At 41.5% G+C, this 19,018-nt stretch overlaps 1 protein-coding gene across 1 annotated transcript in view; it reads right to left on the reverse strand.

The window, feature by feature from the left end:
- Window positions 1–4,893: 4,893 nt before the first annotated feature.
- pdzrn4 (PDZ domain containing ring finger 4) overlaps window positions 4,894–19,018 on the reverse strand; it is a 30,808-nt gene continuing 16,683 nt past the window's right edge. The window contains exons 2-9 of the mRNA XM_041030280.1: window positions 17,293–17,564; window positions 16,099–16,201; window positions 11,703–11,801; window positions 9,959–10,021; window positions 7,313–7,414; window positions 7,006–7,122; window positions 5,568–6,626; window positions 4,894–5,466 (exon numbers count right to left, since the gene is read on the reverse strand). Coding sequence (XP_040886214.1) covers window positions 4,894–5,466; window positions 5,568–6,626; window positions 7,006–7,122; window positions 7,313–7,414; window positions 9,959–10,021; window positions 11,703–11,801; window positions 16,099–16,201; window positions 17,293–17,564 — 2,388 coding nt within the window. The remainder of the gene's footprint in view (window positions 5,467–5,567; window positions 6,627–7,005; window positions 7,123–7,312; window positions 7,415–9,958; window positions 10,022–11,702; window positions 11,802–16,098; window positions 16,202–17,292; window positions 17,565–19,018) is intronic.

The following is a 19,018-nucleotide window of genomic DNA, read 5'->3' on the forward strand; positions in this document are numbered from 1 at the left end:
TGAAATCAGTCATTTTGTAGGTTTCTTTTAGTTTTTCTCTTGTCTTGGAATGTTTGGGGCAAACCTTTAAAGACTGTTTAGAGGTTCATCAGTCTGCAGTAGAGGAACATGTAATAATTCAGGTGAAAAAAAAAAAAAAAGGGAACCATGAGTCATGCAATATTGTCCAAAACCCACACACAGACACCTACTGTGCCACGCTCAACAAAATCCTAGACAGCAGTTGGCACCTCTCATTCATTTAACATCTTCTTCTCCCTCCACCATCCCACAGAGGAATAGTTGCAGCCTTTTTGTTCCCGACCACCCCACCTCTTCTCTACGTATTCTGTTCCAATTATCTCCAGTGTTAAATCGGCACTGGGGCTGGCGCTCTGAATATTTCATATCGCTCATTAAGCACGAGTTGAGCCACCGTTACTGTTGCTGCTTCAGCTCAGCATGAGTTTTCATTCTGAAATATCAGCTCTTTATGCTGCATGGTCCTTGAATGCAGGCGTTTAACAGACACTTTAAGAGGCACTGCTAAAGGAGGAGTCAAACTAACCACTGATCCACACACTGAAAGAAATATAACTTTTAGTTATGCAGAGTATTTCCATGAATGCATGTTTTCCTGTCTTCAGTGAATATGTGACTGCATACTGTATCACTTATTTTGGTATTTCGTGATGGCAGGCTTTATGTGTTTAATATCATCCAATTGAGTAAGACAGAGTACAAAAGTTACAAAAGGTCAATTTGTATAAGGCATAAGTACCAGTTATTCAGACAGGACAGGCTTTGTGTGCTAAATCTTACAATCAACATGACAAAAAGCAATACAAAGAGAAGAGTAAATTTAATTGTGCCATCAAAGAAAAAAGAAATTGTGTAGCAACAATGGTGAAATTTCTGTTTGAAACTGATGGAGGTTCCACAATAGTTCAGTTAGTTGTCCTTCAAGGGGAAAAGACAGTGAAAAAATATCAGTTTTGTTAAATAGAAGTCTGAATAAGCCATTAGCACGTAATTGAGGCCATGAATAGAAGTTTAATGAACGGAAAATTATCAGTCATTACCCCACCCTAATCACTCATTTATTCCGTAATAAGACACAAGTCTTGATTGTGCTGCATAGTATAATATATGACAGACTTAGCTGTTGTTGGCATGACAAACAACACTGATTGATCAAATCTACATCTGCAGGACGTTAATTCTACAATACACACAGCACACAGAGGAATGGCGGAAAGGGAGTTTGCATCAGGGACTGTTTTTAACCCACTTTATTTTGCATTTTCCCTAGTCCCCCACCCCCCCTCCTGCTCCTCAGATTAATATGGTGAGACAAATTCATACCTGGGAGCAACCCAATGTAACCACAGGCTTACACTGTTTACCACTTACCAACTTCACTGGAGCAATTGGAGGTTAATTGCCATGCTCAAGGGCACCTGAGTGGTAGCTGCTGAGGTAGGAGGGACCATTACTCATTCAGCACTGAGGTTTTCCCACAAGCTGTAGAGATTCAAACTGGGAGACTTCCACACAGAGGCACACTTCACCAACCTTTAGGCTACATTCACTTCTACAGGGCGTATAAATTAAATGAATGCAGGGTCCCACCCATACTCTAATCTTTAAGACACCTAAAGCAAGATTAAGAAAGTTATGTAGTACAGAAAAGTTCTGTATTTTTCTCTTACAGTCTGATAGAAAAAAAAAAAGTAAAAGTGAAGAACTATAAGGTGAGATACTAAGAAAGTGAAAAACAATTTCTTGGCCAAGATAAAATGTTTAATCAGTTAAGCCACATACACACTGCTTTTCCACATTGTTTTCTTCTTCTAATCAAGCCTCAGCTGAGGATCCCCCATGTGTTGTTATTTTATTTTATAATGCTGTATATTCACACACAAGGACACACAGTCAACATCCGCACATACAGAAAGTGTCACGCTCTTCCCATCACAGCATCTAAACCGGCGTCTCAGTAAAGAACACCTGACTTTGTTCTAGTCCCGTTCACTTGCTGCCGCTTCAAAGGCATCATTAGATTAAAGAGAGCCAGGATACCTTTGCTTTTTCATCAGTGCAGCACCAGGCCTGCTCTGCTCACATCAGCTGTTGGAATTTGAATGAGACAGATCTAGATGAGAGGAATGGTTGAAGAGGAGTCAGAATATATGGAATTCACACATTTGTATTTATGTGTTTGGGGCGCATCCTGCTGTGTGGATAGATCAAGATTTGATGGAATAAACAGCTATAAGGTTTTCTCCCCACTTGTCTTTTTATCAGGAATGTTACCTGGATTTAACTTATTTATATTATTATATAATAATATATGTATTAACCTTCTCACCTAACACATGGCAGCAAATCTCAGTCAATTAACAGCAGACACTATCCATCCAGTATGTATCAGTACAGCATTTAATTTATAATACCATGCTGAATCTAAAATAAAGTCTTTTTAAACTTTTCCTTCTTGAGAGAGACTTTATAGTTATGAAACACTGAAGCCAAGGCAGTGCTCCTTTGAACAAGCTTATTCCATATTCAATAGTTACCATGATATTCTCTTTTTATATTATGTCCTGTGGCTTGAAAGCAGCTTAAGTCTCAACGCCTTAGCATTAAGCTATGTATTTTGGTCATGCCATTGTGGTTCATACATGCATGGAAATCCGAGTTTACTGTATCACTGGTGTGCAACAGACCATCATTTAAAATACATTAAATTATGTTTGCTGTGCATACAGGGATTAATCATTTATAATACTAGGTTGACTGCAGCAAATTATTCCTCAGTTCCTGTGCCACTTCTGTCACACAGATAGAACTGTTTGGATATTATACAGGGAGATGGGTAGCTTTGAGAAAAATGGGTGCAGTGCATACCTGATTTAATATTATGCATAAAGGTCCTGGCGATGGGGATGCCAGCCTGATGTCTCTCATTAATTCTTCAGTTCAGTGGGCTGTGGACAGACACATCAGATTGACAGGGGATGAGGAGACTTCACCAGCATCTCCTTAATGCTTTGATATGGGAGTATAGTTAAGCTTTGATGCCTCCTATCGCTAAATGGACATGCACCCCCTTCCACACACACACCCTTGCTGCACCCATATCCCTCACCCCACCCCCACACACACTGTCACTCAGTACTCCCAGTGTAAATACATGAAAACTGTAAAACTGTAGCGACAGGGTAAATTACCATGTGAGCTATCAAGCCACAAAACATCAGAATGCTTTATGACTTCCTGTGAGTGTGGATATGGAGATCAGGAGGCTTGGTTTGGTGCAGCCAGGAGGCAGGTGTGGTAGTTTTCCAGGTGCCGCAATCATTGCAGATTCCATTTAATTCTCCCATGTGTTCAATTAACAATCATTTTCTGGAGCTGTAGGTGATTGCACAGTATTGATTGGTAGCAGCACTTTACACAAGGATTTTCCCACGTTATGTATCTGACCCATGCAGCCTGGCTGCTTCCTGGCTGCTGACATCATATACACAAGTACTCAGGATCAAATGTGTTTCTGCATATATACAGATACAGATTTTATTTGGTAGTTTTTCAGTTTTCTAACTAGAAGGTCAGCAGACAGTGTGTGTGTGGGGGGGGAGAGATGCGTAATACAAATCACAAAGCATATGAGGGTAATTCCTAAGGGAGAAATCTTTATCATTTTATTGTTGTTTTATTACAAATATCACCATCAACAAATACTGAAGTCAAGGCCTCTTCAATGAACTTTACAGTGAAAAGCAGCAGATTTGGGTTGAAAGGCTGCAACTTGATACAGCTTCTTGACAGCACCTTGAAAAGTGTTGGCCTTTCAAGGCTAGCCACTTAATGTGAAACATTTATCAGATGGACCATAAAAATTAATTTACAATAAATACAAATAACATTAAACAATATAAATATGAATATATTTAACATTTTTAACATAATTCACATACATAGTAAGGGCTGAAGGTTGACTCAAGGGTTCCTTAAGTCAGTGATTCAATTACCCAAGTATTCAGAGACACTTGTCAGATCAGAGTTTTAACTGTACGTTGAGGTAAAACCTTCATAAAATCCTCCTGGCCCATGACTAACAGAAGCCTTTGAGAGGGGACATTGATATTTTCAGTGCTTTAAATTGAGTGCTCCAAAATTTTCAAACAACTCTGACCCGAGTGACATTATCAACACAATGAAAGCTGTGTTTTACAATGAGGATTTGTTGTCCTTCAGAGATTTCACAAAGTTTCTCATTTCTCCCCGTGTTCGACGGGCATACAGTGCGAGCTACAGTACAATCAAATTGTGTCATCTCCGACCTTGGTGGTTTGGAGATACAAACATAAATAAGGAATTACAATAAAATGTTTACAGTACATTGACATTCAGTGTAAAAAAATTTCCTTACAAAAAGCTACTGAGTTTACAAAGTGTGAAAAATATTGTATTTTCCCCATTATAAAAAAAACGCCACCTGGAACGAGGCAAGTGAAGTCGCTTCATATGCAATGAAACAGAAGAATGGAGAGTAAGACGACACGATACATAGTCTACATGAAGTTAATGTGTTGGTTCTTTTTTTGTGTTAATCTCTTTGAACCAACATGCTACCAAACTCATGTGCTATCAGAAGCCAGTGAATTACCAAAAAGCCAGTGTAAAAACAGTTAAAAGTCATGTTTTGAATGGCTGGCGTCTGTTCTAACATTCTTACAAGATACAGTTAAAAAGTTGCTTCAGGAATGCTACAGAAATCCTCAGCAGTGACATTTTCACTTAAGTTCACAAACTGATTCTTTTTTTAAACAAAGCAGTAGTTCCTGAACTGCAGGCTACCTGATAATAAAGTGTACAGTACTTAATAAGCAGTACAGTATGTGTCCGTTAGACTGTTGTGACAGATAGGAAGGCGTTGTGTACTTTAGAGCCTTCAGGGACTCTGGCCCCATGGCTCATCAACTCCTGGATGGTCATCCAGTTGTCAAGGATCTTTTTGTTTCGTTTCTTCATCATCTTTTTGTGACTGAGCTCTAAGATATTGATCTCCTTCCTGCCCTCAGCGCCGCTAGCTGGTCCCTCCCTTAAACACTCGAGACGGCTCTTTTGCATGAACTCCCTCCTCTTCCTCTGCTCCCTGGCCCGAGCCAAGTGCTGCTTCCTCTCCTCTTTGCTCCAGTAGCGGCCCATCTTCATCTCGCTCATGGCATCATCATCTGTGGTCATGCCTCCGCTCCTCTCCTCTCGGATCCTCAGCGCCCGCTCCCTCAGGATGCGGTCGCGAGCAGGCCTCCGGGCCACGTAGCGAGTGCCGTCAGCACGGACTTTGACCTTCCACTCTAGACGGGGTTCCCCAGGGCGTCCGTTCCGGTGCACGGGATCTCGACAGACACTGAGCAGACTCAGCTGACTCTGGGAATACTCCAGGGATGAATGCTGTTGTAGCAGCTGCATGTAGCTCTGCAACATGGAGAACACTATTAGACCAACTGTAATCAGAAGAGCCTTACTCATTGGCAAAAAAATGTTTGGTTGAGATGTCTCTTCTTGATGATACATACCTGAAGCTGCCTGGATCCTCCCTGGCCTTGATAGGGGGTTGTTTGATATGAACAACCATAGGGAAGCCCTCTCCTGGAATCTCTGCCCCTCCCTTTCTTCTCACACCTCTCATCGTCTGCAGGCAGGGCAGGGTCTGACTCAGACCTGGAGGGATTGCTCTGGTCTGGGCTGCTGGAAATTACGGGACCTGGGTCTGCTGGTCTACTTCGAGTGGGTGTACCCTGGGGTTTGGGGATAGGGATGGGACTGGAGGGTGTGGAAGTGGCCAGTCTGAGGTTTTTCTGGTTGGTAATGCTGATGTGTCTCTGCAGAGAGTGGTCAGGAGATCTCTCCATACCAAGTGGCGTCGACCGTGCACTCTCCGCTGTGTTGTAGGCACTGGAGCTGTCCTTCTCTCTGACCTTATCACTGTCCGACCGCTCTGGGTGTTCGTGGATGTCGGCCAGCCTGCCGTGCCGCTTGTGTCCATCTTTGGGGCTTCGTCCTGGTGAGCAAGGTGCAGGCTGTGATGGGTCCAGCTGGTGGGCCTGGCGGAGCTGATGGGCCTGCATGATGCTCTGACACTCCAGCTCAATGCTGCGCAGTTCCTCATTGAGCATCCTCAACTCTTGCTCCACCCCTCCACCTCCTCCTACACTATCCACGCCATCTCCATCCCCTCCTCCCTGCTCAGTGAGGCTACACTCTATGCTGTGTCGAATGGAGTACACTCCACACTCCCCTCCATTTCGGATTTGACACTTGAGCTCCAGAAGTTGCTGGAAGCGATTCTCTAAACCTAGGATCCCACCACCACCATTGCGAATACTGACCACCCCTTCATGACCTTTGGACACCGTCCTTTGACTCTGGGTGTCCTGTGGCACTACGGTCCCTCGTCTTGTGTGTGGATGCTCCGCCCGCCATCGGTCTCTAAGGCAGTGGGCTGGACTCCTCCTGTGAAGTTTGGCTAGTAGGGGTTGGTGCTCTGGACTGTCTGTACTGCGTCCAAACCCACTGTCTTGATTATTGGAGGAACAGGTAGCAGTGTCTGTTGTCATCTCTTCTTCAGCTTGATGCTGGATTATGAAGAAAGATAAAAACAGATATATTCACTTTATTCCATACATTATTCCATACAAAGACCAGCAAAAAAAAAAAAATAATAAAAAATTGTCCATGCCGGACAGTTCTGCACCTCAAAATGTATGTCCAATTCCAGCATTCATGGCCAATGCAAGAATTAAATGTAGTCATAGATTTTTACCATAACCATAACGTTAACCAAGTCCTTTGGTTGCCTAACCCGAACGAAACCTTAAGCATATTTTACTTGCCAAAGCTACAATCTTTTTGTAGCCTTAACCGTACAATAGTTGCAGATTGTGATATTGCAAAGATATTGTAGAAAGTTTCTTGTGTTGTCTCAAAGCCTCTTTTTAGACATTTTTAGCTCACCTCATCACCCCTATCAAAGTTATGTTCCCTCTGTTTTTTCCTCTCCTCCAGAATCTCCATCTTCAGCTCTTCCACGAGCTCCTGTTGCTCATCATCCAGCCATACCTCCTCCTCCAGCTGAAATCACAACATTTTGTCAGAAACCTGTCTCTCTCTCTGTATATGAATGTGTGCAGCAACTCCAGACAATCACACTGACAGTTGGGAAGAAAGCAAGAGGCACTTAGCAGGCAGCTGTTGTTACTTGACATGACATAGGTTGTCAAGAGAGGGCAGATAGCCTGTGTAGGCGTGCTTGTGTGCTTACTTGGATTTCTGGTCTTGTCACCAGTAGTATAATGCTCCTTGCCTCTTCACTTGACAACAAGGCAACAGCTTTCTCTCTGTCTTGCACCTCACAGCCATTTATCTGCACATCAAAGACAAGTATAGATGGTCAAGTTAAGAAGAAAGAACTTGCAGAGAGTCCCAACTGCGTTCTCAAGAGAGGACAGTCTGTTATTTTATCATCCATGTAACTGACATGAATGAAAAGATGAGCATAGTACAACTAATCGTTGTTCCTATTTTTGCAAGGCACCTTTTCTCTTTCCTGTCTCTCTTTTTCTGACAAATTTTTCCCTCAGTTTGTTTGTTTTTCACACTTTTCCTCTCCATGTCTTCCCTGGTCTGCTCTTCTGTCTCTCATACCTCCTTTCTCCCATCACTTTTTCCAACTCTAAGCACACGTAGGAAAGGAATAGGTAGGCTGCATGCTCGGCGAGGGGAGTCAATTGCGTGTGCGTATAGTCCAACCTCACAAGAATCTGCTCTCACCACACATCCAGACACACAATTAACTGTTCTTTGACAGGTGGCGTTCATCTTTTCCTCACTAGAGTAATGGGGCTGTCAGAGGAAGATAATAGGGCCAGGAGTACAGCAGGCCTTGCTCCCCACAATCATTTACACTACTAGGGAAACAGAAACACTACTTTGAGAGAATGGAGGTTCTCAAAGTGCTATATACAATATATGGTTGGAGAGGTAATGTTGGTACACTGTTGTTCAGTCTGGAAGCAAGTTGAGGTGTCGCTTAGTGAGTACTTGAAACTATGTTTCAGTTGTGTATTTTTTTATGATCCAACATGCTTACATTTTGTTAATATCTCAGATAATATAATTTATATGAACTAACAAAAGTAAGAAGTGAACTTTTTGTGTGCATGTCATGCTCACACTATATTATTTTCATTTTTGATTAGAATTTGTTCCCAATCAATTCTTAGGGCTAGAAGTGTTAAGTTATAGGGAGGAAAACAATGCTTCCATGTTAACAAAGGACTGAGAGAGACTGTTCTGGTGCAGCTTACAGACAGTGTGGCTCTAGAGGCTTAAATAGGCTTTCAGCCAATCAGGATGAAGGGAGTAAGAGGCACAAGGTGTTTTCAGTCAGCTCATTAATTAGCTGAGTGAGGGCAGGTTTATATGGTTATCTGAATAAAAATACAGACCAAAGATGTGTATACATGCACACGTGTTTCCACATATGTATGTATCCTTCTGTGTATAGACACATCAATCTGTAAAAACAACAAATCAACAAACATTTTAATGGGCTAGATAACATGAATATCTTAAACATTGGTCATAGGAAATAATGAAATAATATAAAACTACTAAACTACTACTAAAACTACTCTCACAAAGATGAGTTATTTTCATATTAGATTCTGTGTAGAAGATATAAAAACCAAGGAAAAGAAAATTCTTCACTGAGTCTTAATGAGGGACTGTTCACCTTGATTGCACACACCTGGTGTGTTGGTAAGCTTGGAGTCAAGCATGCAAACTTTAACCCTTTGTTAATCCAGTGTTCCAGTGGGAAAACAATGGACACTGAAACTATGTTGTGGAGTATCTGTAATAGACTAAAAAATACTAAAATAGACTAAAAATATGTGTACGTAAGAAAGCAGTATTTCTTGGTGCCACACCTTCTTGTCTCCTCTACCATAACCTTCTATGCACAGCCAGTTTTCTGATCTTTATAATGTAGGCAGTGTTACAGCTAAAACATGTAAAAGAGTTCTGTTTGTTAGAAAAAGAGCTATCCATAATCTCTGACCTCAGCCTCTGTTTCATAATGAGACAGAGCAAGACGGAGACAGAGAGCACCGCTGGAGATGATGTAGTGCTGGCTATAACTGCGACTAAGAACTTTAATTTCCCTGGTAAAACGAGGTGATTAAATATACATATGCTTGCCTGGACTGGAGACAGCAGCAACCTGTAATTTCATTGGACATTGTTCAATGACAATAAAGGCTATTCTAACTTGGATATTCTCAAAGAGAATGTTCTCTAGAAAGCAGCTTGGAGGATCTACATGGGCACGTTTTTTTTCCACACAGAAAAAAAAAGGCAGGAATTTCTCGCTTTTTTCTATTTTTTTGGTTTGTTTGTTCTGGTAATAAAAGGCTGATATCAAAGATAACATTCTGTCAGCGATGTGGAGAACGCTAAAGGTGTGTTCACACCAAACACAAAGCAAATTTTTCCCACTGTGTGATTACATACAAAGTCACAAAGAGAAACGAGTGGACGTGAATACGCATCTGCAAGAGCTGAAAATATTTCAGCTGGAGAGAAGACATTGTGAAACGCTGTGTTTCAAAAGCCGATCAGTGTTGAGATTCCCCTGACGTTACAATCGGAAATAGAGGACAAACATATTGTCACCATCTGTGGGAATCCCTCTGTAATTTACAAACAAAATAAAGAAGGAGAGGGCTTAGAGAAAAATCAACGGACTGCCAAGTAAGTTCTGAAAGTCTTTATCTGTTAATTTATTCCAGCTGTTGGTTAAGAGCCAGGTTAGCATTAGCCTTAGCTGCTAGATGTTAGAATCCATGTGAGTTCATTATTTAACGTGGTGTGAATTTACTTTGGTCACCGAGATGAAACTACACACCTGTAAAATACGATCTCCTTCCTTGATGCGCCCATCTCTCGCTGCTATACTGTTTGGCTCCACCTGCACAAAAGAACATGGAAATCGATGTTGGCACCTGGTCATTGTGTAGCTCTGCATTCTCCAAACAAGACCACTGATGTACCACTCTCTCACTGAAAAAAAACAGTCTTTTTATTTTTTGTTTTACAAAGAGAAGACACTTATTTTCTCACTGACAACCTCGCATTTTTCATGTGATACAGGTTGTTTGTTTGGCGGCGCTGACGCGTACCAATGCTCCTCATTTATCCTGAGTTTAGTAGCTGGTGACTGACACTGACTGAGGTAACATGCAAGTCCTTGACATTATATGAAAGAGCATGTTTGTCATATAGGAAGCATGAGTGAAAAACACAAAAAGGCACAAGTGTTGATGATGCAGACATGATTCGGTTGTAGTTGAATGAATCAACACCTCATATGTTAAAAAGTGCATCCCAGTGCATATGCATGTAAGCCACAACAACTATACAAGCCAAAACTTTGTTGTTTATTCGCTGAGGATCAAGAGAGACACCAACGTAGGGGGGGGGGCGTAGTGGAAAAGGAGAAAAAATAAAACACACACTTCCCGAAGTCGCAGCCAATACCATCCATACATACATTTTAATGAGGGAAATTAGCATTTTTATCCTTTTATCAAACAGTAAACTACAAAAATAGAAGTCCTCTCTCGGAGGGAGACTACTTTCACAGCCTGCTGAGGTTCAGAAGGTGCTGGTGTTGTTTGTGCTTTTGCATTCAGAGTCTTCGTATGGTTCAAGAAGAACAGGTGAGAAACCAGAGGAATCGCTTGCAGATTTCACAGATTTATAAACAAGTCATTTTTTTATAAAGGTTTAAAAGGAGCCAAATACCCTGTAGGTCTGGGCAATTCAGTCATTTATATCATTATGGCTGCATACTAATCCTCATTGCAGCTCTTACTTTTCACGCCCTCGCCTTTGTGTTGGTAATGGGATTGAAACTGCACCTGCAGTCAGACTAAACATTTTTCTAATTCAGTTTGTAGTGCTTTAAGCCTTCATAATTCCACCATTCATTCAGTATTGTCTGAAAAAGTGCAATAAATTGTTTTCACTTTATCAAAAATTTTGCAAGAGGAAGTACTTCCAAGCCACAAATTCTTTGAATTTTAAAAAGAATCTCACTGCAGTGCGTTCGCTGTGTGTTTGGTATTCAGAGGGGGTACACTAAATGGGAGAGTGTGTCATTTAACAAACTGTGGTGGGGGGGTGGGGGGTGGGGAGAGAAGGTTGTCACTCAAAGCTAATTAAAACCTTCAATTAAAACACGTTAAAGGAGGAGGAATGAGAATGGCAGGACGGGAATCACATTTCAAACCCGACTTCCTCCTTGGCCATGCGTGGCTCGTTCTCATTTGATGTTTGGCTGGCAAACATTTTCCTCTCCTTCCTCCCTAATTCAGCTCGACTTGCTCTCCACTTCAGTTTGTAAAGATTGGAATTCAAATGGGATTTCATGCCATCTTTTAATAACTTCCTGCTCCAAAGGAAACTGATCGTGAGCTCTATCAGACTTAATCGGGGAGAGCTTGTTTATACTTCAGGGCTTCTCGAGGCCATAGCATTTTATTTTACAGAACGGTGATTATGTGACAGGAGGAACTAATTAACATCGGTTTCTTAAAAGAAAACATTTAAATGTGCTGACAAGGTGCAATTATTTTCTCAGTGCCCACCTGGCTGACATAGATGCCCGTGTCCTCCTCATCATCGGTCCTGTAGCACAGCGTCAGGCCAAGCTTCTCCTGGCTGTTCTGCCTACACAGCTCCACCTCCTGTTACGGACACACAAACCAATAATGTTACGCCTGTTATGAGCCTCCGTTTTTCCCAGTGGATTGGTTGGATTCCAAAACCATATCATTTGAAGTATGGAGTTCATTTCTGTATGGCAGATGAAATGATACGAGCCATAAGAGACCAGGTCCACCTTAATTTTTATACTCGACATTACCGTTACTAATCACTTTGGGAGTGTTGTGTTGCCCCTGAGTCATAAGTGGGTGAAATTGCTTTAGGCAAAGAGGATCTATGTTATTTTTCTACTGATGTACAATATGCAGACGACCTCTTTTTTTTACACGTACACACACACACACGTTTGCAGTTGTATACTTATGAGGACTGTTGCATAATGCATTCCCAAGCCCCTAACCCTTACCTTGACATAACAACTACATGTCTGACCAACAAATGCAATTATAAAAGTTTGTTTATCGAGCTATACTTGCTAAGAGCGGATACTGGAGAAGAAAGGAAAAGAACTTTTTAGCAGATACATTCAAAATAAACGTTCCTACTTTGTGTTGATTAAAAATCTAATTAGAGCAGTATTATTGTTTTTATCATGTTGCTGCTTTTAGTAACACTTTTGTGAGAGAAAAGGCATTAAAACAGCATTAACTGTTTTTTCTTATCACTTAGGGGCAGCACAACAAGCTCTACACTCTGAGGAAGCATTCACTTCCAGACAGACACACACTCTGCTGCTCTACTCTATCTTCACCCAGACTGAGCCACAGCATTCACCACATTTCAACTCAAGCGAGCAGAATGAATGCGCGCTCTCAGAACAGAGGACAACACAGCGCAAGGTAAAGTAAATGATGTAGAGAGAGTACGCTTCATTGGCTTTTATAACCTGCAATGTAACAGTGCACTGCAATGCAAGGTAAACAAAATATAGACACACAAACACACACAAAAGCATAGCCGCACCATGTGCTCTGTACGTCAAAGAAATAAAAGCCTGTCAGTATCACACTGAACCCAGCATGTGACAACACAGAGGGCAGGCCTTTGATGGCTATAGTGATGGTATTTCATTAACTGTTCCCCTCCCACAGGAAATTTCTTTAAATTTACCCCAAAGTGCAACTGGCTTCTTTTGATCTCTGCTGTGTATAAAGGTAATCACATAAAGATAACTCCGGGGGTAATCTTTTTTAACCCCATGCTGCCAAATTCATTTCAGCGCTGTGAAGTTGTGAACGGTGGGGTGTGGGATACAGCGTGGGGTAAAAAAAAAAAAAAAAGGGGGGGGGGGTGATGTTGGGGGGGGGGGGGGGGGAATTAAGCCCCAACCTCCTTTTTTTCCCTGTCATGGGAAACCACGATAGCAGAGATTGACAGGGGAAGTAATTAATTTCTGTGGCATTTAACCCCCTGTGCAGACAGCCCTGACCTTCAAAGGTTGGGGTGTGTTAGGAGTTTATAATATTGTAACACAGTGCACTGGTCTTGACTACCCACACTCCTCCACTGGCTGATTTGTACAAACCCCGACAGTGAAATAACAGCAGCAGTGAGATCAGACAGCACTAATGCCTTAATGTCAGCACACATTGGGTGGTATGCTGTGTTTTAGTGGCTTACTGGAGTCAGTTATCGTGGTGTGAAGCTAACTACTGAAAGCTCTCCAAATGGGTGGGGCTGTGGGTGCTAAAACTGTGGAAAGGCTCAATTAGTGATGATTGGGTCATAATCTGTGTCACTGTGGAGTTTACATTATGACACAGCGGTGACGTCTACACTAATTTCACATGACTTATAATTCATTGTGACAATTTTTAATTTACAGAAGGTGCTAACCAATATTAAATTGAAAAGTCCACATTTACCACGTTACTAACATATATGAGGAATATAGACATATTGACAGTAGGTGGCTTCCTGTCTTTAACAGCCGCATCAAACATCTGTTAGCAACATTTCACTCTAATATGCACTTAACTGTTATTTCATGTTTCATTCACGAGAAATTATTGCTGAACCTAATGTTGATTAGTTCATAGCTTCCATATTGCAGATGACGACATCCTCTCTTCACATCTGTCACTATTTTATAGCCAGTCATGACAGTTCAGTCAGTTGGAAAAAGACTGAAAAATATTTCAAGTGAGAGGTTTCCCCATTGATACTGTGCTGTTTTCTTTCTTTTTTTTTTACTTTTTAAACTCTATGGTTATGTTATGGTCATATGGTTACAGGTTCTCATGGGAGTTCCCCTTTTAATGGCAGAGGCACTTACAATCAGTGATAAAGTTCTACTTCATCTCATTTTATACTTGTACAGACAAATAACTCTGTAAGGCTCTTTGTTCTTGTACCATCTTTTGCATACCATTTTTTTTTCTTTTGGGGATTAAAAACAGAAAAAAAAGTCCAGCATTTGAAGTCTGGCACCCGCTGATGATCCATAATTAAGACATGTTTATTTTGACCAATTTGGCAAACTGGCTGCTGTATGGCAGGCTGCTGCCACTTCATTATCTTGTTCAGCATAACCTGGTGACCAAACAGAGCTTTCATTAAAACCTGCTATTATTCAGTGTTACTTTGCCTGGAAAGTAGATGTGGGTAGTAAATATCCAAAAGGGGTAGAAACAGTTGAAAATATTTTCTAACTCCCATTTCATAACAATATTTTTAGTCATTTTTTGGCATTGTTTACTGTAACAAACAAAGGATCCGTATATAAAACTGGCTGCTCTGACACTCAGTTTCTACATGGGCTGCTACTTGGCAGTATTACAGCACGGTAGATTTGGCAGAAGTAACAGGAGTATTATGACAGCAGGAGTACCCATGTGGACAATCAGTCTGAAGTGAAGCTAAACCTGTCAGTCAGAAGTAATGTTCCTGGGAATGGCAGCCCTATTCTGTTTCATCCAAGAGGAAAGCCATTCATGTTTCAGTTAGATACACATGGATGAACAGAGGTAAGTGAAGACGGCTGATTTGGTGTGTGTACGCCTGGCAGGTGGGGGTGGGAGTTTTTTTAAACTGTGTGTGTGTGTGTGTGTGTGTCCATGTTGTAACACCGACCTTGTTCAGATACTACTGCTATTACCGTACGCAAGCCCCCACCCCCCCACACAGGAGACTCCAGACGAGGTAAGGCCACAGCTGGCAGCAGAGGAATCCTAATGACCCACAGTGCAGTTCACTGAACCAGGGAGTGTCTATTAAACCAGGTCCGACCACTGACAGTAGCAAACGTCACCCATCATTGTCACCTAGCACGAACTCGAGGTCCACTGTCTGAGTTGCATGATGCATCTGTTATACTGGAGACACTTGTGGTTGCACATCATTGACTGTAAGGCACGTAACAGAAAGCACTCTTCTGATCACAGGATTTTAGAGATAAACAAATATATATATGAACAGTTTTGTCCTGTTTTATATGAACTTTATATGACTTTAACAAATCTAAACCTGCTGAGGATTCCCAGCAAAGCCATTCTGATATCATCATCATCATAATCATAATCATAATCACTGTCATCTATTGTTTGTGACTAGTTTTTCCACCCATATAGTGAGTACTTGTTATTTGCCACATAACATGTAAACAATTTTTGTTCAGCTCGAAGTGGTTGTGGAAGGAACACAAATATCTGTGAAGGACAGTTCATGATGAAAGGGGAACAAACTGCCTTGTGAGTGAAGCACACTGTTAAGAGGCATTTCTTTTGGAACCATTACATAAAGAGTGACCTTCCATCCTTAAACCCAGGGACTGTGCTATACTACACAACACAATCTACAGAGACTATGCTGCTTTGACAAAGGGCAGCCAATTTTCTTGTATTTTTTTTGTGGTAGGCAATTTTTCTTGTATTGTTATGGGACTTTTCAGCATCATACATCAGGCCTAGCCCTGGATTATCTTTTGGGAATTTGTATTGCCGACACAAAGGTGGTCTCATATCCCACAGCATCACTGTAATAAAAAAAAAAAAAAAAGCCTTTACAGTTTGGTTACAAAAGCTTGAAAACCCACAAACAATCCAATGAGCATTCTGTTGCCAGTCAATTGTTGTGCCATGTCTATCCTGGGCCTCCTATGAGTTTGATCCAGCCTTGTAACAGCTTGATCCTTCACAAGAAAACTGAACAGTTTTGCATGTCACTATTAAGCTACCATGCAGTGGAAGATTGATTTTACAATTTATGAAATAACACGATGGGTATCTTCCTATATTTTTATACTTATATTTAAGGCCCCTAAATATATATTGTACTGTGTCAGTAGAAGCAAAAAGTCAGACTGATGCAAAAGCGTACCTCATATTCATACTCTTCAGTCCTCTCCAACTCTGCTGGGGTGTTGGACAGGTACTCTGGACATTCATAAAACTCATGTTCCATGGTCTGGATGGAATGACAGCTAGAGAGAAAACAGAGGAAAAGTCAGTTACATTAAGGATTATTGCTGCATGTTGTCATAGGCCTGTGTCCAGTGTATGAAATACCCTGTAATATTCATGGGGTCCAGTGCAATATAAAATGGAGTGAGGGTTGCATCAGCCATACGTTCCGAGCAGATGAACAACACCATACAATTAACATCCTGGTGAATATACAGTGAATATGTTCAGTGTGATTATTTTTAATCTTCCGACATATACTGGGACTTAAGGGTAGCTGCACTTTCTTTTATTTGTGTAGGCGATATAATCCCTCTTTAAGAACTTTTCGCATTGGATACACGAGGACTGACATTTTGCATATGGATTTGTTTTTGTTTATTTGACTTGAAAGACATAAATGAGGCTTTCAGATATCTGCATCACCAATATACAGCTTGTTCATGGCTTTACAGTTCTCATAAAAAGAACATTATTTGCTTAATTCTTGAGACACCCCAATTTGCATTTGTTTTTAGAGATTCCAAGTTGTTATTTAAAATGTCCTAGACCCCCCATGGGTGTTTTACACATGCATGTGATTTATTTCTAAATAATGTTTATCTCATTCTGCAACAAAACTCTTCACAAGCAATGCAGACATCAACCATTCCCGCCATAAAAGCCATGACCTCTGTAAACTGTCGCCATGATAACTGCCTCTCCATAATCACTGACCAACACTGGCAGATTTGTAGTTTTATAGGACAAATTGATTTCATTTGCTGCCCAGCAAAGCCCTATAAATAGCCACAGAATGGATGTAGCGCCAGAATGCCAGCTCTATCAGTCCATTGGCTTTTAATCGCCCAGCAAAAGCTCCCATTAAAGAAAATGGATGTAGCACACAGAAGCAATTACTGCATGCGACTTTGGCTCTGCATAATGATATCACTAGGACAGAGTACTTAGCTCTGCTGGGGGTTTCCACACTGTGATACAACTACAACGTACAACCTGCCCATGTCATTTCAGTGTGTACCCGTTAACACCCAGTTACCTTTCAGTAGGTAGGTGAAAGGCTAAAACTCTGTGCAGTGGCTACAATTGTACATTAAGTGTTTGCTCTCACCTGTCAGACAAAAGGAAGGGACAGATGTCAGGGACGGGTGGGGTAGCAGGCCGAAGCTTGGCCAGTGCCATGATGTGCTCAAAGGTGATGTCTGTTTGCGTGCAAACGTCGACGACGCACACATCCTGTGGCGTGCCGCTGTGGTTGTTCGCGACAGCTGCAGTGGCTCTGGTGGGGGTTCGCCTCAGAACCTGGACAACAATGGGGTCTCGCCTGATGGCCTCCACCACTGCCTCGTCATGGTCGACCTTGGAGAAGTCGCGCCCGTTCACCTGGGGAAACGGAGAGCAAAGAGTCGCTTGACTGTGAAATTTTGAGCTTCACTGGGAAATAACCTCACTAATCACAAGAAGACCCCATGCTGTCTGTTTGATGTTGTAAGCTGTGGTTGAGGGATGCAAATCATACTCTTTTCCAACTTCTGAATTTCCTTGTGGCAATGGCAATAATTATAATATATACTGTCTCTTAAAAGCAGAGATAAATCAGTGAAAAGGTATATCACCAGGTTTATCATAGTCATATATCCAGGCAGATATGCATGCTTCTTTTAGAAAAAAATCTGTTTCACATTCACACAGTACCTTTCCATGTCACTATAGTTAGGTGCTGAATAGCTTCCAGTGAAGCAACTACAAGTTAAGTGCTTTTTTTTTTTCTCAACTGAACTTTGGCACTAATTTTTGATTGAGTGGGCACATTACACATTCTCCCTTTCTTTTTAACTTACACAGTACACTTTCCCAGCAGGTTCAGACATTTTAACTGCTGACCAGCTATTCACAAATGTGCTTCTATAACATTTAGGCTACTGCCAAATTTACGAAAGCTGTATAATGTACTGCCTTTGCTGAAGGAGAGCAGAATTCCCAAAAGCATGTTTTAATGGGCTCAGTTAATCTTACTCAGTTTTGTTCCAATATTCTTTTTCAAATCAGTCTAACCCAGATGCATTATTGTCATTGCATTCTAACCATTAAGCCCATTAGACATAGAATAATAATACTGATTTAGGCAAATGAGAAGCAAAGTAGGGACGAGCAGCGGGAGGTGGACCTTGCTCCGCTGGGAACATCAGTTTTTACAAGCAGCACCTACTTCATTTACAAGTTTAGAAAAGGTTGTGCCACAAGAGAATCAGTGAAGGTGTGTAAGATGACATACTGACAGCTGGCAGCCTGAAAACACACTCATACACCTGTGCATTTGCTCATTCCCTGGTACCCTGTCACTTTTTTCTTGACCCAATTACAAGTCCTCCCTGCGCCAACACATTTGCTGAAGTTCATTTTCAGTCTGTCATACTCCAAAACTGATTAATTGGATTGATTTTGGGTGTCTGAGAGTGTCAATTCAGAAGGTGCTGCAAAAACTTTTGCGGCCCATCCACCCTATACTGCCATCTGCAGCTATGATGGAAATTAATGGATTGCTGCATCAAACTTGACCTTTCTTGTCACGCTTCTGCCACACAACAGTTCACCTCCTGCACACATTAAATCCATTTGCTGTCCTGTTTGTGCATCTTTGAAAAAGTGTAGAGAAAGTGCGACAACATTTTTAAGTTGTAATGAGGTCCAGATGGACACATTAATCTCCAATCAGAGGGAAGCTCTGGAAGGCAGGAAGTGATTGTGCGGGTACAGCTGCCAGCGTGTTTACCTGCTGTTGTTCCTCTATTCAATCTGCCTGTTGATGAGCTAACTGGGGGCTGATTAATAGCCAG

Source organism: Toxotes jaculatrix, chromosome 22 (genome assembly GCF_017976425.1).
Source record: "Toxotes jaculatrix isolate fToxJac2 chromosome 22, fToxJac2.pri, whole genome shotgun sequence".
Classification (NCBI taxonomy): domain Eukaryota; kingdom Metazoa; phylum Chordata; class Actinopteri; family Toxotidae; genus Toxotes; species Toxotes jaculatrix.